The sequence below is a fragment of the Vulpes vulpes genome, chromosome 6, assembly GCF_048418805.1.
Source record: "Vulpes vulpes isolate BD-2025 chromosome 6, VulVul3, whole genome shotgun sequence".
In the NCBI taxonomy this organism is placed as follows: domain Eukaryota; kingdom Metazoa; phylum Chordata; class Mammalia; order Carnivora; family Canidae; genus Vulpes; species Vulpes vulpes.
In genome coordinates, this window is record NC_132785.1 from 62203930 (window position 1) to 62217240 (window position 13311).

The 13311-nt window shown below is 38.1% G+C and overlaps 1 protein-coding gene across 1 annotated transcript in view; it reads right to left on the reverse strand.

Annotated features, from left to right (window-relative positions):
• The window catches only part of CATSPERB (cation channel sperm associated auxiliary subunit beta), a 140731-nt gene that overhangs the window by 84798 nt on the left and 42622 nt on the right, over positions 1–13311 (reverse strand). Inside the window, exons 10-13 of the mRNA XM_025985613.1 lie at positions 10857–10923; positions 10527–10573; positions 9559–9716; positions 7715–7868 (exon numbers count right to left, since the gene is read on the reverse strand). Of these exons, the coding sequence (XP_025841398.1) occupies positions 7715–7868; positions 9559–9716; positions 10527–10573; positions 10857–10923 (426 nt within the window). The remainder of the gene's footprint in view (positions 1–7714; positions 7869–9558; positions 9717–10526; positions 10574–10856; positions 10924–13311) is intronic.

Sequence of the window (13311 nt, forward strand, 5' to 3'; positions counted from 1 at the left end):
AATTTTTGGTTGAGAGTTTGAGGAAGATTGGTGTTCATTCTTTAAATATCTGGAACAATTCAATCAATAAAGCCACCTGGCCCTGGGATTTCCTTTGCTGGAAGGTACTCAAATATACAAATTTCTATTCAAGTCCTTTGCCAGTTCAATAATCAGAGTGCCTTTTTTTTTTTAATTGCTGAGCTGTAGAAGTTCTCTGGATATTAATCTCTTATTCAATCTCATGACTAGTTTTTGGTCTGTTCAGATTTTCTATTTCTTCATGATTTACTATTGGTAGTTTATGTATTTCTAGTGTGTTAGCATATAATTTTTCATAATCCCACAATCCTTCTTATTTCTGTGGTATCGGTTGTAATGTCCTCTTTAATTTTTTATTTTAGTTGACTCTTCTCTTTTTTCTTAGTTACTGTAGCTAAGGGTTTATCAACTTTGTTGAACATTCCAAGAACCAATTCTTAGTGTTGTTGATTTTTTTCTATTATTTCTGTATTCTCTATTGCATTTATCTCTGCTCTAGTCTATTATTTCCTTCCATCTGCTAACTTTGGGTTTGATTTTTTTTTCTTCTTTTTATAGTTTCCTAAATTGGAAAGTTAGGTTGTTGATTTGAGATTTTTCTTCCTTATTAACATGTGTGTCTATAACTATAACCTCCACTGTTGGTACTGCTATTGCTGCCTTCCATAAATTTGGTGTGTTTTGTTTTTATTTTAATTTTCTTAACATATTTTCTAGTTTCCCTTCTGACTACTTCTTTGACTCATTTGTTGTTTAAAAACTTAATTTCCATATACTTGTGGATTTTCCAGTTTTCTTTCCGCTATTGATTTCTAGTTTCATTTCATTGTGATTAGAAAAGACATTTTGTCATTTAGTCATATGTGTTATTCAGTATTTAGATAATTTTAGTCACTTTAAATGTGCTGAGACTAGTTTTGTGGCCTCACTTATGTTCTATCCTAAAGAATGCTCTGTGTGTATTTGAGGAATATTTGTATTTTACTTTTGTTGAGTGGAGTCATCTGATCATGTGTATTAGGTCTAATGGGTTTACAATGTGGTTCATGTCTTTTATGTCCTTATTTATCTTCCATCTGGTTTTTCCATCCATTATTGAAAGTGGGAGAATTAAGGCTCTTATTGTTGTGTTGCTGTTTCTCTCTTTGATTCTTTTTTTTTTTTTAAGGATTTTATTTATTTATTCATGAGGGACACACAGAGAGAGGCAGCGACTCAGGCAGAGGGAGAAGCAGGCTCCCTGCAGGGAGCCTGATGTGGGACTGGATCCCAGGACCCTGGGATCATGACCTGAGCAGACACTCAGTGGCTAAGCTACCTAGATGCCCCACTTTGATTCTTTTAAAGTTTGCTTCATATATTAGGAGCTCTGATGTTTGGTACATGAACATTTTTGTTATATCTTCTTGGTGAGTTGACCTTTTATTATCATATAATGACCTTTTTTGTCTCCTATAATACTTTTTGACTTATAGTTTATTCTTTATGATACTAGTATAGACAGCCCTGCTCTCTTTTGGTTACCATTTGCATGGAATGTTCTTTTCAATCCTTTCCCTTTCAGCTTATGTGTGTGCTTGGATCTAAAGAGAATTTCTTGTAGACCATAAGTAGTTGCAGACTGGGGTTTTTTGTTGTTATTTTTTGTTTTTATGCATTGAGCTTATTTTTATCTTTTGATTGGGGAATTTAATCTATATACATCTAAAGTAATTACTGATAGGGAAGGACTCACTATTACCATTTTGTTTATTTTTGTGTGTCCTGTGGCTTTCTGTCCCTCCTCCTTTCCTCTCTTATTGCTCTCCTTATCATTTCATTGATCATTTGCAGTGACATTTTTTGATTCCCTTATTTTCTTGTGCATATATTCTCTATATATGTTTTTTGTGGTAACCATTGCAATAACATAAAACATCTTGGGGCACCTGGGTGGCTCAAAATGTAAGAATCTTTAAAATTTAAAAATTTTAATTTTACTTTAAATTTAATTTTAATTAATTTAATGTAAAATTAACATAAAATCAATTTAATTTTATTTAAAATTTAAAAATCTTAGTTATACTATTCTTTTAAATTTGATGACAATTTAACTTCATTGCATGTAAAATGTCCTCTTAAACAGCTCTACCTCCTACTTTATGTTCTTGATGTTACAAATTACATCTTTTTATATATACTCATTACATAGATTTATAGTTTTTAGAAACATCAGGTGCAGGTGTTCCAGCGGCATTTCATTGCATCTGTATCATTGGGGTAAATCCCCAACAGTGCAATTGCTGGGTCGTAGGGCAGGTCTATTTTTAACTCTTTGAGGAGCCTCCACACCGTTTTCCAGAGTGGCTGCACCAGTTCACATTCCCACCAACAGGGTAAGAGGGTTCCCTTTTCTCCACATCCTCTCCAACATTTGTGGCTCCCTGCCTTGTTAATTTTCCCCGTCCTCACTGGTGTGAGGTGGTATCTCATTGTGGTTTTGATTTGTATTTCCCTGATGGCAAGTGATGCAGAGCATTTTCTCATGGCCATGTCCATGTCTTCCTCTGTGAGATTGCTCTTCATGTCTTTTGCCCATTTCATGATTGGATTGTTTGTTTCTTTGCTGTTGAGTTTAATAAGTTCTTTATAGATCTTGGAAACTAACCCTTTATCTGATACGTCATTTGCAAATATCTTCTCCCATTCTGAAGGTAGTCTTTGAGTTTTGTTGACTGTATCCTTTGCTGTGCAAAAGCTTCTTATCTTGATGAAGTCCCAATAGTTCATTTTTGCTTTTGTTTCTTTTGCCTTCGTGGATGAATCTTACAAGAGGTTACTGTGGCCAAGCTCAAAAAGGGTGTTGCCTGTGTTCTCCTCTAGGATTTTCTAGCAGCAATGTCCACAATAGCCAAACTGTGGAAGGAGCCTTGGTGTCCATCGAAAGATGAATGGATAAAGAAGATGTGGTCCATGTATACAATGGAATATTCCTCAGCCATTAGAAATGACAATTACCCACCATTTGCTTCTACGTGGATGGAGCTGGAGGGTATTATGCTGAGTGAAATGAGTCAATTGGAGAAGGACAAGCATTGTATGTTCTCATTCATTTGGGGAATATAAATAATAGTGAAAGGGAATAGAAGGGAAGGGAGAAGAAATGGGTGGGAAATATCAGAAAGGGAGACAGAACATAAAGACTCCTAACTCTGGGAAACGAACTAGGGGTGGTGGAAGGGGAGGAGGGCGGGGGTGGGGGTGAATGGGTGACGGGCACTGAGGGGGGCACTTGACGGGATGAGCATTGGGTGTTATTCTGTATGTTGGCAAATTGAACACCAATAAAAAATAAATTATTAAAAAAAGATTTATAGTTTTTAAAAGTGGTCTTCTCATTTAAATTCTATACAAGCATTAAAAGTGAATTTATGCACCAAAATCACATGAATACAAGTCACTAAATTTGTTCACATATTTATGTTATTGGAAAACTATTTTCATGTGACTTCATGTTGCTGTCTGGTATCCTTTATTTTTCCCTTGAAGGACTCTCTCCAGCTTTTCTTCCCCCCTCAGAACAGGTCTAGTTGTAATGAACTTCCTCAACTTTAGTTTATCTGGGAAAATCTTAATTTCTCCTTCAATTTTGAATGACAGCCAAATACAGTATTTGTGATTGACAGTTTTTTTTTCTTTCCACATTTTGAATATATTATGTCACTCTCTTTTGGCTTGCAAGGGTTCTATTGAACAATTCAACGATAATCTTAAGGAAGTTCTCTTGTATGTAGTAAGTCACTTTCCTCTCATGACTTTTAAGATTCTCTTTGTCTTCAATGTTTAACATTTTGATTTTGTGTTGGTCTTTTGGGATATATTCTGATCAGAATTCTTAAAGCTTCTTTAATTTGTATACCTGTTTCTTTCCTCAGATGTGGGAATTTCCAGCCATTATTTCTTTTTAAGTATTTTATTTAAAAGGTTTTGTTTATTTATTCAGGAGAGACACACAGGGAGAGAGGCAGAGACACAGGCAGAGGGAGAAGCAGGCTCCATGCAGGGAGCACGATGCGAGACTCGATCCCAGGACTCCAGGATCATGCCCTGGGTCAAAGGCAGGCGCCAAACCACTGAGCCACCCAGGGATCCCTCAGCCATTATTTCTTTGAATAAGCTCTCTCTACCCCTTTTCCCTCTCTTCTCCTTCTATTACTCCTATATTGCATAGAAATGTCTGTTTGATAGTCCTTACAAATCCCCGAGGCTTTCTTCACTTTTCTTTCATTCTTTTTCACTTTTTGTTCTCTGATTTAATTATTTCAAATAGCCTCTCTCCAAGTTTGCTCATTTTTCTGTTTGACCATGTCTGCTGTTCACCCCCTCTAGTGAGTATTTCGGTTCAGTTATTGCATGTTTCAGCTCCAGAACTTCTGCTTGACATTTTTAAATCTTTACTTTTTTATATTCTCCATTAGTTCATGATTTTTTTAAATTGTTTTTAGTTATTTATCAATGTTCTCTTCTAGTGCATTGAGTATCTTTATGACAGTTGTTTAAAATTTTTTTGTCAGCTCATAGCTCTGCATTTCTTTAGGGTCATTTTCTAGGGATTTAGTCTGTTCCTTTGGTGGGCCATGTTTCCCTGTTTCTTTGGCATGCCTTGTCATGCTGTTATTTTGAGATGTGGACATTTGATTACACACCACTTCTCCCAGTGTTTATGGACTGGTTTCACACAGACCCTTATCAATCAGACAAGCTAGAGGATCTAGGACTTCTCAAATGTCTTCTAAGGGTGTGTTTTCTCTGGCTTGTGCTGTGTTTTTCATTGTCTCAAATTGCCTAAGCAGTTTATCCCTCTCCTTCCAGACACCCATAAGCTCTTGCTGCCCCTGGCATGTGCATATAGAACTGCAGCTCTAAAGTGCTGTACTGATCATATCTGTTTTCAAGTTTCTGAACAAGGCTACCAATTCCATCAGTACTCTGAGTCAGATGACAGTCAATTCCCCAGTCCAGCCAGAATGTTGGACACACAGTTAATTATTTTGTTTCTATCCTGAGGGAGGATCTCTGGTGCAGGAGGTTTCCTCCAAGTTGTGCTGCATTAAGTCAGATAGGAGGAGAGGTGTGGATGGATATGGAAAATAATGCACGTTTTCCAACCCCTTTTATTGGAATCTCTTTGGCTTTAAGTTGGTCTGGATGCTGTAGCTTCTCAAGTGGATTCCAGAGTTCTTGCAAAGGTATTCTGGTCTGCAAGTTATTATATTGGCATCTCTGGGAGAAAGGGAGGGTCTGAAGGTTCCTGCTCCACCCTCTTGCCAACATAACTCCCCTCATTTTGGCAGTTTCCAAACAAGTCCTGTCAGTGCTCTGGGTTAGGCAAGTTGGAGACTAGTCCCTTGAGCAGTCCTCAGAAGAGCCAGAGTGTTGCATGCAAGGTCCATTCTTTTGTTTCTATCACAAGGGAGGATCCCTTGAGTGTTCGGTTTCTTCTTCATTGTGCTACACCATGGTGGTTGGGGGTGGGGCACAGATGAGCAAATTTCCCTACCCCTTTTGTTAGAATCCCTTTTGGTTTTATTTTGGTCTGGGTGCTGTAGCTAATCAAATGGTCTCTAGAGCTCTTGCAAAGGCACTCTGATATGTATACTGTTGCTGACTCTGTGGGACTATGTGTCTGTGGGAGAACAAGGGCCTAAAGCTTCTTAATCCGCCATCCTGTATACCCAGAATTATTTTTAATGAAAGTGATGCAATTTTTTTAATGGTTACTTTTTTTTTAAGTCTTGTTTTAAAATGCTTTCCCTACCCTGATTTCAGAAAGATATTCACTTATGTTTTCCTTTAAAAGTTTTTATAATTAAATTATGATTCCATCAAGAGTTGGACTTGACGTATGTTGCAGTGTAGATATGTATTTCAACATTGCCCATATGTAACCAATATTTATCTCATTTTGAGCAATCTCTCATTTTTTCTCTCAGAAGAGTTAAACAATTCTTGGCCTCTATCAACATTGGTGGGGGCTACTCGTGGACTTTCTATTTCGTTCCATTGGTCAATTTGTTTGTTCCTGGGTCAAAACCACATTATCATGATTACTGCAACATTTTAAAAGTGTGACTATCTGGCAGTGCAAATCTCTCATCCTTATTCTTCTTTAGAAGTGTCCTGCTTATTCTTGGCCTTTTGCTTTTCCATATATGCTCTTTTTATTTTCTTTAAATTTTTTTAAACTGAGGTAGAGCTGACATATACCATATGGGCTTTAGAATTAACTTGAACTCCACAACAAGCCTTGAGATTTTGATTAAAGTTGTATTAGATCTACAGATTATTTTGAGGAAGAAATTATGTTTTAAGATAAATTTTCCTGTCCACAAGTATGTTTATATCCATTTATTTATAAAGTCTTAAATGTCTTTCAATAAAGTTTATAATTTTCTACACATTAGATCTTGGAAATCTTAGATTTATTCTTATTAATAGTTTTTTTAAAGATACTATTTTTAAGTAATCTCTACACCCAATGTGAAACTTGAACTCACAACTCTGAGATCAAGAGTCACATATTCCACTGACTGAGCCAGCCAGGTGCCACACTTTATAGGTGTTTTGCATGTCATTTTGCTTTATTTTGTTTTTGCTATTATAAATAGTGTCATAAAAATTATGCTTTCAAATTTGTTCATCATGTGCATAAATGAAAATGCCTTGCCCTTCCATCTTGTTAAATTCTTCTGCTTCTTTTAATAATTTGTAAGTATCTTTTAAGTTTTCTATATGGGCAATCATATCTTTTGCAAGTAAACACTTTGTTTACTACTTTTTAATATTCATTCTTTGATTTCTAAATTTTTTTAATTTGTCTTAATGCATTCCCTTCTGTACACTCTTTTACTTCTTAATAATTCCTTGGTAAAACTCCAACTGTGGTTAAATACAACTCTCTATCTTCTCCAATATGTGTGGGCCCCCAAAACTGAACACAGCCAAGAACATTCCATAATGCTGAATTGGTTACACTTGGAATTCATAAGCACAAAGCATAAGCAATCATACTGATTTCCCTTAGTCAATCCACTCTCCCACCCTGCCCCTAGGCAACAATTTCACTCTGTTCTCTCTTTCCTTGAACCCCTGACACTCCTCCATCCTCATCATAAATAACTTTGACTTTTGTTGAGAAAATAAGAGATAAATTCCCACACCCTCCCATTACTATATCTACCCACTTATCAGCTCTGGAACCCAAAAACTCACCCTTCTTCCTGTTAGTATAGGGGCTCCTAAGACCAACCTGTCTTCTACTTCATAGATTGCATCTCTTCTCACCTATTGAGAAATATCACTCCAGCAATTCTTCCCTTCTCTCTCTCCTGCATCATCAGTTTTTCTCTCTCTACTGAATAATTCCCATTAGCACAGCCTAATTCCTTCTGTCTCTCACTCTTCTCTTGATCTCCCTTCCTCCTGCTACCATTGCTGCATTTCCCTGCTCTACTTTTCACCAAAACTTTGCAAAAGATTTGTTTGTATTCACTGTCACTAATTCGTCTCCTCTCTTTCTCTCTTTGCCAGGCCTCCTACTTCCCTGATTATCAGAATGACTCTGTTCTTTACCTGTTGTATACGCCACTCAGAAGATTTAAATAAGTGAATGATTTATACATATACTAGAGCATGAAATTTCATGTGTACATACCTGGTTACCGTAGGCATACAAAAAATGACTTCGTGGATGGAATACCATTCCAACAGGAGAAGAGAATGAAGACGGAAAAATGAAAAGTGGAAATTTTGGTTTTAATCCTGGTTTGTTGTCTTTTAGTACAGACACAGAGGCAGTGGTGATTTTCTAAAAATAGATAAGCAAACTATGAACAAATCAGAAGAATATTATCATTAATATTACTAGACTATGTTACAATTTGTGTTTCCTGTTACTCAGGTTTTGATAGGGAGACATCCATTAAAATAACATAGAACTGGAGGGATTAGCAACCATCACCTGTCATTTCCCTGCCTTATAGATGTTAAACATGAAATTTAGGAGATTAAATAATTGGTCCAAGCTTCTATAATAAATGGCATGGGAAGGTTTATTATAAAACTATTCCTGAACTCAAAAGACAGATTCCAATGAGCATGCTTACAACTGTCATGGCAAACTACCTTTTAAAAATGTGGTTGCCTGGGAGGTGGGGCCTGGGTGATTCAGTTGGTTAAGTGTCTGCCTTCCACTCAGGTCATGATCTTGGGGTCTTGGGATTGAGCCCCATGTTGGGCTCCCTGCTCAGCTCAGTGGGGACACTGCTTCTCCCTCTACCACTCCCTCCTGCTTGTGTTCTCTCTCTCTCTCTCTCTCTCTCTCTCAAATAAATAAATAAATAAATAAATAAATAAATAAAATCTTTAAAAAATAAAAAAATAAATTAAAGTATGGATGCCTGGACTGCATTCCTATTCTATTAGACCATGATATTGTAGGGGGTCAAAATATGTACCCCAAAATATGCCATGGTGGTATAGAGATTATTTTAAGCTGTAGACATTTAAAATTCAACAGATGTGGGGGGAAAAAGCCTTCTCTGACTAAAAGCAGGAATTTCTGGGAAATAAGGCTATTATTTTTTTAAAGATTTTATTTATTTATTCATGAGAGACAGAGAGAGAGAGAAGCAGAGACACAGGCAGAGGGAGAAGCAGGCTCCATGCAGGGAGCCCGATGTGGGACTCCATCCTGGGACTCCAGGATCACGTAAGGCTACTATTAATTCCTCTTCAGAACAGATGACTCCCAGAAGGGAGAATGCAAATAAAGCCTACTCCAAATCCCTGCTCCAGGGGAGTTTTATGGCCCTGAGGAGACAGAAAAACACTTATACCTGTATAAACAAACATTATCATAAACTGTCTTATCTCCTATTTGTTCTCCTGTTAACCCATTATCTTCCCACTTGTTTTCCCTTGCATACCTTTCTCACTTGCCGCCCTAAACTATTAAGTTGATATATAAGCCCCAAATTTTAACGATTTTCAAGTTTCTCATCACTGATTTTCACACACATGTGTGTACACAACATGCATAAATCGTTTTCTCTTCTCCTATTAATCTGTCTCTTATCAGTTTTATTTGCAGGGCCCCAATCACTGAACGTAAGTGGATAGAGGAAAACTATTTTTTTTCTACTCTAGAATGATTAGAGTAGGGCTAGGATCAATTTTTTTTTTTCTCAATTAAACTAACCATCTTATGGAACCTTAACTTTATATAGACCAAATTCAGTTTATATTCTCTTGGAGAATAAGCAAAGAAGAATCTCTATGCAAAGAGCATCATATTTTCCATTTTCATCAAACTGAATCACCAGCAGGGGCAAGAAATCCCTAAAGTGCCTTAAACTATATTATTAACCACAAATAGTTTTGCTGTAGCTAATTTTATCAACTTCTACTGCCAAGGATAGCAAGAACTTGGACATAAATTTTGCTAAGGTAACTTTTCATTCTTGCATCATCAAGAGCCATCACCCCAGGGCTGTAAGGCTTACCTGGTTGGAGAAGAGGTAGATTCCTGCACTGTGCTCTTGGTCAACAAGAAACGTTACCACAATTGAAGGAATAGATTTCATTCCTTTTAAAATATGAGGTAAGCAAGGTAACCATTGAGTAAATGGTTCTTTGGTATAAAAACAAGAGCTTGACTACAAAAAAAGAGAAAGGAAAAGTTAATGCCTTTTTAAAAATGTAAGTTTTTTAAATTTTTATTTATTTATTCATGAGACGGGGGGGGGGGGGGGGGGGCGGGCGGGAGGCAGAGACACCAGCAGAGGAAGAAGCAGGCTCCATGCAGGGAGCCCCGGATGTGGAACTCGATCCCGGGACCTTGGGGTCACGCTCTGAGCCAAAAGCAGATGTGCTTAACCACCAAGCCACTCGGGCGTCCCCTAAAAATGTAAGTTCTAACCAGTTAAGCAAATAAGCTAGTGAACCACTGTGTTGTCCTAACCAACCACAATAGCAGTGATAAACCTTTGATGTCTGTACTTCTCTTCTGGGGACGTGGGTCTAGGAAAACACTGTGAAGCCTCTCTTTCTGGCCTGGGCTGTTTTTCTAGAACTTCTATGTAGGTCCAGATTTAATGTAACTAGATAACTGTCGTTGAACCCAAGTAGAGGTGCAACTGGGTGCAAAGAGGGATGAAATCTCTCAGCCTGTAGAATTGCCATCTTTTAGGTAAATAACAAATCATGAAACAATCCAAGAAATAAAATGTCTTACCTTTTAAAATATTTAATTCTGGAGTACCTGGGTGGCTCAATCTGTTAAGCATCTGCCGTTGGCTCAGGTTATGATACCACAGTCCTGGGATTGAGCCCCTGGGTCGGGCTCCCTGCTCATCAGGGTAGTTTGCTTCTCCCTCTGCTTCTCCCCTACCACTTGTACTCTTTCCCTCGCTCACTGTCTCTCAAATACATAAAAATCTTTAAAAAATAAAAATTTAATACCATACCTCACTTAGAGTCCTGTTTCTCTCAAAGGTGATAGTAACATAATCAACTATAAAATATAAAGGTACAGGAATTACAAGCATTACCTATAGTTCTAAAGGTGTCATTAATTAAGTCACACAATTTTTTAAAAACACAATATTTTTTTACACTTACAACAGGGCATGCCTATTGTCTCAGATTTAATATGTTCCCCCTCAGTGTTAGGCCACTGACGTATGTAGAACAAGACTACCTTTCTATTTTATGCTATTTTAATTTTATGTCATTTTATTTAATCATTATATGCACCCATGTTGAAAAAAGCCTGTCCGTATCTCTTCTAAATTTACCTTCAAAGTGTTCTCTGTTCGCAAAACATCTTTCATTATACCACAGTTTTCCTTTGATGTAGTCAACCTACACAAATGAATGAAGATACAAAAATATCATATAGAGAAGAGGTAGACTTGAGATACATAAAATTGAAGAAACTGACTTAAAAATTCAGAAGTGTGACAGCTTAGGAGTGAGAGGTAAATAAAAGGAGGAAAATTATAGGCCAACAAAAGAAAAGGTGGTAGAGCAAGGGCAAGGGGCAAGAATATGCATCTTGAACCAAGCCCATGTAAAAGGAGTAAAAAGAAAGAAACTTCACATGACTTGGCCTCTATTAGTGACAGAAGTTGTAGTTGTTCAGTCTATACTATACTCATTCTGGAGCTACCAGATGCTGTCATGATGGGTCACAGGTCCCTTGTTGCTCCAGGAGTCTCTCCAGGAGTCTCTGCCATCAAAGCCTGATGGCAGCAAGAAGCAGAAGGGGAGGGGAAAAAAGCCACAAAAATACAGGTCTTGAAAAAAAAAATTAGTCATAAGTGAGAAGCTTCCAAGAAAGTGAGACTGTATATGTTGGATTTGAATTACGTGTGAGAGTTTGAAGGTGGTTTTATTATAGCAAAACTGTCATGTTCAAAGTCCTGTTGAGACAAGAGGAAGACCTTGTACTTTATAGGCCAGCAAGAAAGTCTTTATAACCTGTGCATTGAAAGTCTTTTAAATAGATATTCCAAAACAGATTGTGGTGAGGGTTGCACAGCTGTGTACCAGGAGTCACTGAATTGCACTTTAAATGGGTGAATTTTGTGCTATGTGAATTATATCTCAAATAAAACTGCCAACCAAACAAAAAAGCATTTCCAAATGGAATGGACAATTTATTTGAATGGTGCAGTATCTTCAAGCTAAGATGTTATATTGAATGGACCTTTAGAGTTCTCATATAAACACTCAGGTTTGCAGTGTACCATAATTACCCTTATAGTATTGAGGCAATTATCTAGAATTTTTATTGGGCCTTGACTTATTCCTTTGCTTTATCTTTAGGGTCCTTGTTTTTTTCCTACCTGGAAGCAAACTGATGAAAGTCTCGTGAAGATTCTTAAGCATAATTTATGCTGACCAGCCTGGCCTCATTCCAAGGATGAGCTCAGGATGCAGAGATTAGTTAGGAATGAACACATGATCCAAGTTAGGTTAATGAGTGGGCCCAGACCTCAAGGGAAAGAGAGAGAGTTCATTCTTTTTTGGGACCACTAAACTGATTACATCAAACCCTGGTGCCTGTTCCTACTAACAATTGGAGAAAACCGACTGAGAATGAAGCTAATCTAGAGGAAAGCTGGTCGCACGGTGGAGAAAACAGAGTCCTATGAGACATCTATTGGGCACTACATGCAGTCATGTCTGGAAGCCAGATCCATCTCCACCTTGAATTCCCTACTTAAATGAGCCACTAGCATTTGCCTTCAGAAGGTTTGGATGATCCGTGTAAGGGAGAGAATCTGACTATTTTTCTAAGCTTCTACTTTGTGTCATGAACCATGCGGAGCTTGATGTGATATGACTGAATCACTTTACCCCACAGGTAGGTATTTTATGCCTGTTTTAAAATTAAGAAATAGAGGTCCAGAGGGTGATAGAGCGCTGGTTCAAAGTTCACTGTGATATGGCTTCTAAGCCAGCTCGAGGTGTGGCTCCCAGCTGTTTTCCATTTATTTGAACCCTGATTCCACAGCAAGGCAGCCTGGTAACCTATTTGCATACGATGGCAAGTAATACAGTCCTTGACATGAAACCTCAAGTCTTGGGCAGCTGGTCCGGGGGCCACTCAGACAGAAGAGGGTGGTGAGTGGCAGTAAGGAGTGTTGAAAGCCTTGAGATTGCATAGACAGGGCACCGTGGTGGTCAGGGAGAGATTTCTGAAGGATGAGGAGAAATTCTCCAGGTGGAATTGAAAGGAGGAGGAGGGAAGGCCTGCTGAGAGGATAAAACACTTTGTATAATGGAGTCGAGGTGCTGGAAGCACTGTCTTGTCTCCCAGAAGGCGGGTGTTTAGGATGGTTGGAAAGGGCAGCTTGTGGCGACAGCAGACAGAACACGGCAGAAAAAGGCAAGGACGGCTCTGACTGGGAATCTTCTGCATGTCTCACAAGAGTCCGAATTTCATCCTGAAAGAACTGACCTGAAATTCCCGTTTTTTCCACTGAGCAGATTTGGGTGGCTGGCTGATAGATTCTGCCTCGTGATAAGTTCCCAATTTAGGGCTTTCATGCTTCTTATAACCTCTTTCTGGACGTCCTTTGTCAAAACCATTCCTAGAGGTCATCTGGGTTTCTATCTAAATGTCACCTCCCTGGAAGGCCTGGGAGAATCACCCTGTTTAAAATACAGTATGACCTCTTCTTCCCTCCCATTTCTCTTGCCTGCTTTCACAGCCACAAGCCCGAATTACAATCTGCAGCCACA